Source organism: Hippocampus comes, unplaced genomic scaffold, assembly GCF_001891065.2.
Source record: "Hippocampus comes isolate QL1 unplaced genomic scaffold, H_comes_QL1_v1.1 scaffold130, whole genome shotgun sequence".
Lineage (NCBI taxonomy): Eukaryota > Metazoa > Chordata > Actinopteri > Syngnathiformes > Syngnathidae > Hippocampus > Hippocampus comes.
The window spans coordinates 1,279,171-1,287,731 of NW_017842057.1; the positions used below are offsets into that span (position 1 = coordinate 1,279,171).

At 42.2% G+C, this 8,561-nt stretch overlaps 1 protein-coding gene across 3 annotated transcripts in view; it reads left to right on the forward strand.

Moving 5' to 3' along the window:
* Positions 1-5,790, forward strand: part of lhx2b (LIM homeobox 2b) — a 10,124-nt gene extending 4,334 nt beyond the window's left edge. For all 3 annotated transcript variants that reach the window (XM_019860851.1, XM_019860852.1, XM_019860853.1), the window contains 2 exons: positions 1,349-1,554; positions 5,083-5,790. In XM_019860851.1, coding sequence (XP_019716410.1) covers positions 1,349-1,554; positions 5,083-5,373 — 497 coding nt within the window. In that variant the 3' untranslated portion in view covers positions 5,374-5,790. The remainder of the gene's footprint in view (positions 1-1,348; positions 1,555-5,082) is intronic.
* Positions 5,791-8,561: the final 2,771 nt, after the last annotated feature.

Genomic DNA, 8,561 nt, shown 5'->3' on the forward strand with positions numbered 1-8,561 from the left:
CCCCCCCCCCACCCCCCCAGACACACACACACACACACACACACACACACACACACACACACACACACACACACACACACACACAAAGTCTTTTTGCACTGGGACGAGGCCAAACTTGTTACCAGAAAGATCATTACGCTTGTCAGAGTTATTCACTGGAAGCGACATCAGGTTCATGCAGCACTACTTGCTTGGGAGGCTCCCAAGTTAATGCCTCGGTTTTGTCAGATTCAATATGTAACATAAAGTAACAACATAACAACAGATAGGCTCATCCGCGCACACTCACACTTAATTTAATGACCATTATACACGTGTGCTTGCGGTGTGCGTTTTTCAAAAAAACCAAAAAGGTTTGTTGAATAAAAAAACATCATAGATGATCCATGTTTAAGTAAAACTTTAATTGGGCATTTCGATTTTGAAACAAGACGAGGAACGATATCACAGATTGAAAAGAACCTTCGATGAGAGTAAAGATGCAGCGCGCCCTCTTGTGTTTTCAACCACAAACCACATCCAACTTCACCTGTTAGCAGAGAACATACGAGGGCACACGTGGCCCGCGTGCGCCAAATTATAAACACACTCGATGAGACTCGCAGTAGCAGGACCAGATCACATTCCCAGATTGCTTCCTGATAAAAATACTCCAACATATGCTTTTTTTTTTTTTTTTTTGTAGAGGCAGCATTTGTTCTGCGTGGTGTGGCTGTACTAATTAAGAGAAGTGTTATCATGATTCTTTTCACTCGCTTGATATTCATCATTTGCAGCGTTATGATATTGAACACGAACTGTTATGCACGCAGCAACACTTCGCCCATTGCCAAGAAATTTGCAGACCGGGACAAATAAGCTCGAGTATGTTGCTTACTCAAGCCTGGCTCGCACCTCCTCCTGGTAAAGACGGACAAAGATGCCGTGTAACAAGGTTCAGAGGATGTGTGGCTCAAACCAACGTCGGTGGCACTGTACCAAGTTGGAGCTGGTTAATTCTGGAAATTAAAAATTCTGTAATTCAAATGCCTCCCCAAATATTACATTCCCACGTCGCCCACCTCCTCCCGGCCCTCTCATTGACATAAATACTGCGTATGTACATTGTAGTCTTTGGTGCCAAGCTGAAGAGGATGTTGATGAATTAATTCCTCTATGGCACAAAATATCACATTCGCTGATGTGAACAAGTGTGTTGTTGCAGCAGTCGCAGTACTGTAAAACTAAAAGATGCAGTTAGATGTCGGAAAGGAATACAAAAGAATCCGAATGATGATGATGATGAATGATGAGATCACAGTTCCCACTGTGTAATAATCTTTTCCTCTTGTTCCCTGCTGGGCTGCAGCGTTGAGCTGCAACGAGAACGACAGCGAGTCCATGGATAGGGACTCCCAGTATAGCTCCAGTCAGAAGACGAAGCGCATGAGGACGTCCTTCAAGCACCACCAGTTGAGAACAATGAAGTCCTACTTTGCCATCAACCATAACCCAGACGCCAAGGACCTCAAGCAGCTTGCCCAGAAGACAGGTCTCACCAAGCGGGTCTTACAGGTGAACACGCACTCACAGAAAGAGAATGCAGTCAGTTAGGTCAAGAGGTGTTTTGGAGAGCGATGGTTTGAGTTTTGTTTTTGCAATTTTGCTTTTTATACACTGCCACATATTCAGACGCCTGAGCCCAAGCGAAACCTCTCCAAGTTAGAAACTCAGAAGTTGGGGTTGTCCACGGCTTCCAGCATTTGGGTGGCCAGTAAATTTCAGGCACTGTACTCTGCATACAATGGCTTGAATTCATAAAAAATTAAAACCGCAAGTCTTCACGTCCATGATGTCTCAATCTTCCATTTTATTTCAAATACATCCAAATTGCTGGGAAATAAGAGCAAAATCAGTCAATAATTGTAAAACAACTGCAGGGTAAAAGAATGGAAAGAGATGCTGTTTGTGTTTTGTCCTAAAAAAGAAACAAAACCAGCTGACCTTTGACCTTATCTCTTGCATTGTATTTACTCATCATGCGAGGAGAATTGCACTCTGAACATTTGATGTGACATCCATAAAAAAAAAAAAAAATGCTGTGTATAGTTAAATTAAAGTTCCATTTTGGAGCATAAATGACAATTTTCTGAAAGGGGAAGCACGAAATGTGTCAAGGGAATAAACGACGTGATGATGAATGAGGGATGAAAAACAAAAGCTGTTTAATGCAATAGAAGAGCGATTACAGCAGAATCCCACAGACAACTGGTAAAATCATCACGGGGACGAGACCATTTTTCAATTCGTCCTACTGTTTTAATTAACGCTTGCGGAAGACAAAGCAGTCGTTTTGCTTTGATCCTTTCAAGTTTTCACGCCTGCGATTGCAGCTGACGTGCTGCTCTCCCAGCTTGTTTCCCCGGGCTGCAAGCATGATTCCATCACTTGCACTCAGCGGCACACAGGCTGGTGATGAATAACAGGAAAATTGTCAATTTCATATGAGGAATATGAGGGGAAAAAAAATAAGGAAAGATGACTTAACTCTTTCAGGGACAGCAGTTACTACAGTGGACAGCTTATCATGTTGTCAGGTTACAGGTTATTATTATTGGTGCAAGAAAGAGTTAATTTCACCTGAAAGATGGACTTCGTTACCTTCCAAAAGACAGTTTTATATGGGCTGGTAGATGCAGAAAGAAATGGGTGTGAATGTTTTACACATATGCCATACCATGTGACTTTGATGAGACTTTTACGTTTTTCGAAAAGACGCAGATTTACCTTCATGTCTGAAACGTATCAGGCCGCACTCTGACAATCATAAATTGTCTTTGTATGCCGTTGCCTTTTGCTGCCATTGACTGGCAACTAGCCAAGGGTGTACCTTGCCTTTTGTCCCAAAGTCAGCTGGGAGAGGCTCCACCTGACATGTGACATCTTATGAGAGAAAGCGGTATTCAACGTGAGGATGATGACGGATGTATTGATGTGTACTCAATTGGAGTTATCATACGCAGACTTGAACATCGATCCAAAATGTCAAGATTTGTTGACAAAGTTGAAGAAATATTGATCTGTTTTCTTGGAATTGGATGGCTCATACCTAAAAATCATCCGTTCAATTGTTTTACATGTCGTTTTACTTTCATTTAATGCCACTCTCTGTCATAGAAAAGGTTGTTTTGAGTTACAATGTGTAGCGTAGCGGTTTGCGGCTCCATGAGGAGTTGTCCTTACTCCCTTGTAACAAGTCATTATTGCTGTGCCTTAAATCAAGTCGATTCATTTTCAACTTTAGACTTTTCGATGTAGTGAATTCAAACTGGGCGGCCCGGTAGTCCAGTGGTTAGCGCGTCGACCTCACAGTGCAGAGGTACCGGGTTCAATTCCAGCTCTGGCCTCTCTGTGTGGAGCTTGCATGTTCTCCCCGGGCCTGCGTGGGTTTTCTCCGGGTACTCCGGTTTCCTCCCACATTCCAAAAAACATGCTTGGCAGGCTGATTGAACACTCCAAATTGTCTCTCGGTGTGAAAGTGAGCGTGGATGGTTGTACGTCTCTGTGTTCCCTGCGATTGGCTGGCAACCGGTTCAGGGTGTCCCCTGCCGACTGCCTGAAGAGGGCTAGGCTAGGCTACAGCACGCCCCGCGACCCTTGTGAGGAAAAGCGGACCGGAAAATGGATGGATGGATGAATTAAAACGAGCCGTGAAGTCAGGTTGCTGTGCTGAAATTTGCAGGGACTGCGCATCAGAGCAACGCTGCAGGTCTCAGACTGGCCTTTTTTAATGTTATTTCATTGTTTATTTGAGTAGGGAGCGATGCTACTACATAAATCGGCCGTATCCTGCCTATTTTAGATCTCTCCCTACTCCAACACACCTGATTTCACAATTGTTTTAGGCTTGCTGATGAGATGATCATTTAAATCAGGTGTCTTTGGAATAGGGAGGAATCGAAATCAGGCAGGACATGGCTCCCGAGAAACCGGAGTTCCCTAACCCCTGACATAGACGAATGAAAAACAGATCTCCAATATATACCATTACGGCATTTAAGTCCATTGCTAATTTCTCAAGTCCCTCCTTTTCAACTCAATGCAGGCATTGCATTATCTGACGGTTGTCATTTATCACTTTTGGGAGTAGGTAAACCGACTTTGTATCCTTCAGAACATTTTCCGCAGCGATCCTGCTTTACTAAGGACTAAGTCTGAATAACTAACACGACCAAAGAGTTTTTTGCCTGCAGTTAGATGGCTTGGAACAACGATTGGGTCAAGGGTGCAATGACATCCAATTTGGTCCAGGATTTCCCATTTGTGTGTGCGTGTGTGTGTGTGTGTGCGTGTGTGTGTGTGTGTGTGTGTGTGTGTGTGTGTGTGTGCGTGTGTGTGTTTGTGCATTGCCTCAGGTTTGTGTTCTAGACGAGGCTTACCATACAATAGGAGCAAAGCTGTTACAGAAAACTTGAACAATATTAAGATGCTGAAAAGCTTTAGAATTAGTTGCTAATTGTGTGTGTTTTTATATTGGCCGGATTTTTTTTTTTTCATCATGATTTGAAAATTGTGTGCTGACGAGGACTGATTTGATTGGACCGCTGCTTATGGATGCTCTGTGCATTGACTAGTTGAATTGGTTAGCATTTTGAAAATTAATACACTTTCACACTTGATTCAACAGTCTGGCCCTTCGCATTACGCTGTATAGGATTTTCATTCATCTCTGCCTTGCACTGTAAAGGACACACAATTACAGGACACAATCTCAGCAACAAATTGGTTTCTTCATTTGATTAATTATCAATTATTCGGTTTTTGTGCTGTCGTAAGTGACAAGGTGACAGGGATTTATTTGTAAGGTGATCTTTGTTGGAAAAAAAATCATGTATATATATATATATATATATATACGTGCTGGAACCTTTTCCATTTGTTGTGGAAAAAGCTTCAAATTTTTTCACGATTTTTTTTGTTTTTTTTACAAATGTCTTTCTTTTTCTGAAAGAAAGAATGTTGTGGACCTGTGTGAATGCGATTACCAACTCCACTCGACTGAATTGCAAATGATTTGATTTAACAAACATACTTGTTGTGCAGGTCTGGTTCCAGAACGCTCGGGCCAAATTCAGGAGGAATCTTCTCCGACAAGAAAGCACCGGTGCAGACAAGACCTCTGACGGCTCCACGCTGCAGGGCGGCACGCCGTCAGGACCGGCCTCTGAAATCTCAAATGCTTCCATGAGCCCCTCCAGCACCCCCACCACCCTGACAGACTTGACCAACCCCACCATGCCCACAGTCACCTCTGTGCTCACCTCAGTGGCAGGCGGCATGGACGTCCACGAGTGTAGGAGCCCGTCACAGACCACACTGACTAGCCTTTTCTGATGGACGGAGCCTGACCGCAACCACCCCTTCCATCGCTACACCCTGCTGTATCGAAAACAAAGTTGACACCTTTGAACGTTAAGATTAGAAAAGCAAAAGAAACATTTTTCTTTTTAAAAAGAGAGAAGGTTCAACATTTTCTCTGAGCCCTTTGGAGACTTTGCAATGAAGCAGCCAAGCCTCACAGATGGGACTCTTGTTGTTATGTAGATGTTGTCTTGTTGAGAACTGAGAAGACTTGATTTGCATTTTTCAATGTTTACAGAAAGTGACAAAGGGGAGAAAAAAAAATGCTTAATTTTTGGAATTCATTTTCCAACTCAGTATTTATGTTGTTGTACCAGAGTCGTCGTTAGATGGGTTGTCCTTTTTTTTTCTTTGGGAAAATCGGAGATTAAATACAGGTTACAATACCCTGCTACTGCAACGTGCCTGTAGTCTATTTAATCTCACTGATATGCAAGATCGGGCATGAATGGTTTGGCTCGGGAGAAAAAAATGGCCTTCATGGCTTCTGAGTGTGCGTGTCTGTGTGCATTGTTTCGTGTTTACCCTGTTTATGTTCCAGCACCACTTTACAGTAATACACATCCTGCAATGCTTTAACTTAAATTGCTTGTGCTTGAGTAGAGCTGTGGGAAATGAATTGCCGGTAATGTATTAGTTTTCCTACCTTGCTGAAATTCGAGCTTTAACCAAATACTAAAGTTGGTCTCACATTAATAGAGATGACGCACAAGTAAATGTCGGCACTGATCCCCCGCTGCAATCTCACTGTCAAAGATCTGAAGGGTTTTTAATATGAATGCAAACTCAACTTGAACAGTCCTGCGTGCTGAATATTAGCTACGCGAGATAAAATACACGTGTAGAAATTAGAGGAATTATTAAAACTGTTCCATAGAATTGGTTAGTTCATTAAAGGAAAATAATGAGTTGAAATACCTTGGAGGCATGGGAGCTTTCAAGTCGTCAAATCAAGTACTTTTTTTCTAAATGTATTTTCTGAGCCGGTAAAATGCATTTTTGGGTGGCTAATTACTGAATTTTCTATTATCCCAAAAAGTCAAAAGACTTGTCAAAAAAACAAAACAATTATAGCCAAACAAAACGGACACATTTCTTGGAAAATCTGTTTGAGGGATCAAATGTGGCCATCTGTACCGAAACAATTTGGAAGGCAAACTTTTTGTCATTGTATTGAATACATGACTGAATAAAACACAAATACGGTCTACTTATACACCATTAAAAAAATATATAGAGCACAAGTAAATCTTTAAGTTTACAGTAAACTATGTATGTCATTTACAGTAAACCGCAACTTGCCAGTAAAAGCACACATTTTCTCCTCCTTTTCTGAACTGCTTCCAAGTACCTCGCAGCGTCTCTTGTGCCAGAATGAATCATCCCAAAAAGATGTGTGGTCATAAAAACGTTTAGGAAATCACATTCATGCAAAAAAAAAAAAAAATCATTCATGAATCCCATGTTAGATATAAATGATCTTGTAGCCTAATCTTCAAGCAGAACAGCGAGCTAAACGTGCCTTTGTTTAACAAAAAAAAAAAAAAAAAAAAAAATCCTTGTTCATTGGCTCATTTGTGCCAAAGCTAAATCGCGAAAGTAGTTGACAGCCCACCTGAAAGGGAAATCATTTAAAAAAGAAGAAGGAGGAAAACATGCGTCCAGTCTGCAAATGAAAAATGTGTCTCAGGGCACCAACGAAAAATAATTTAGTTAATCTAATTGGAGGAATATCTCCCACTTAAGATATCATTTTAAAAATGGTTCAGTTGAATGCTTTAACAAAGAGGCACTGCGTAATTGAGGGATGGACTATTTTATCACAGTAAAACATCCAAGCTCCCAGTTTTGATACAGCTTGTACTCATTGGGGTTGCGGGGAACTCGGGCCGATCCCAGTTAACAGCAAGCCCGAGCCATGGCACACCCTGGACTTATAAACAGTCATTCTCCGGGCACACACTGGACAGACATGCAACTCACATTCACACAAATGGGCAGTTTAGAGTCTTCAAGTAAGTGAAGAAATATGTTTTGGGGATGTGGGACGAAACAGAAGGACTTGCAGAAACCCAAGCAAGCACAGGGAGGACATGCCGCATCCACTGCCCTTCCAACAGATATTTGAATTAGTATTTCTATGACTGTGAAATAGATGTGCAAACCACTACGTCCACCACGTTGGGGCTATAAAACATAAATTGCATAATTACATACGTACACTATCCTCCCCTAAACTGTATAACAATTGTGTATAAGAATATGCGTGAAGTGAATTTTTGCATTAAAAAAATAAATAAATCACAACAAAGGCATCGATAGCATGCTCCATTTGGATACCATGAAATCCAACAGGTCCAACAAAACGTGACCAAGTATGAATGCAAAGGCAGGGAGGAAAAAACACAACACACACAGGATAAGCTGTGTTGAAAATGGATGGATCGAAACCAAAACCATAACCTATTTTCTTTATGCAATGAACTGCAAATTCTTTTGTGGAAAATGTGGATTATTATGATTCTGATTATGATGATGATGATAATTATTTTCTATCCATCCATCCATTTTCTGAACCGCTTTATCCTCACAAGGGCACGCTAGAGCCGATCCCAGCTGACTTCGGGCAGTAGGCGAGGGACACTCTGAACCGGTTGACAGCCAATCATAGGGCACACAAAGAGGAATGACAATTCGCACTCACACTCGCACCTCGGGACAATTTAGAGCGTTCAATCAGCCTGCCATGCATGTTTTTGAAATGTGGGAGGAAACCAGAGTACCCGGAGAAAACCCATGCAGGCACGGGGAGAACATGCAAACTCCACACAAGAAGGCCAGAACGAGACTCTAACCCTGCACCTCTGCACTGTGAGGTGTGCCAACCAGTCGTCTACCGTGAGGCCAATTATTATTATTATTATCATCATCATTATTATTATTATCACCATTATTATTATTATAGGGCAGCACGGTGGAGACTGGTTAGCACGTCCGCCTCACGGTACAGAGGTGCAGGGTTCGATTCCGGCTAAATTGTCCCTAGGTGTGATTGTGAGTGGGAATGGTCACTTGTCTCTGGATGGCAACCAGTTCAGGGTGTCCCCCGCCTACTGCCCAAAGACAGCTGGGATAGGCTCCAGCACGCCCCGTGACCCTTG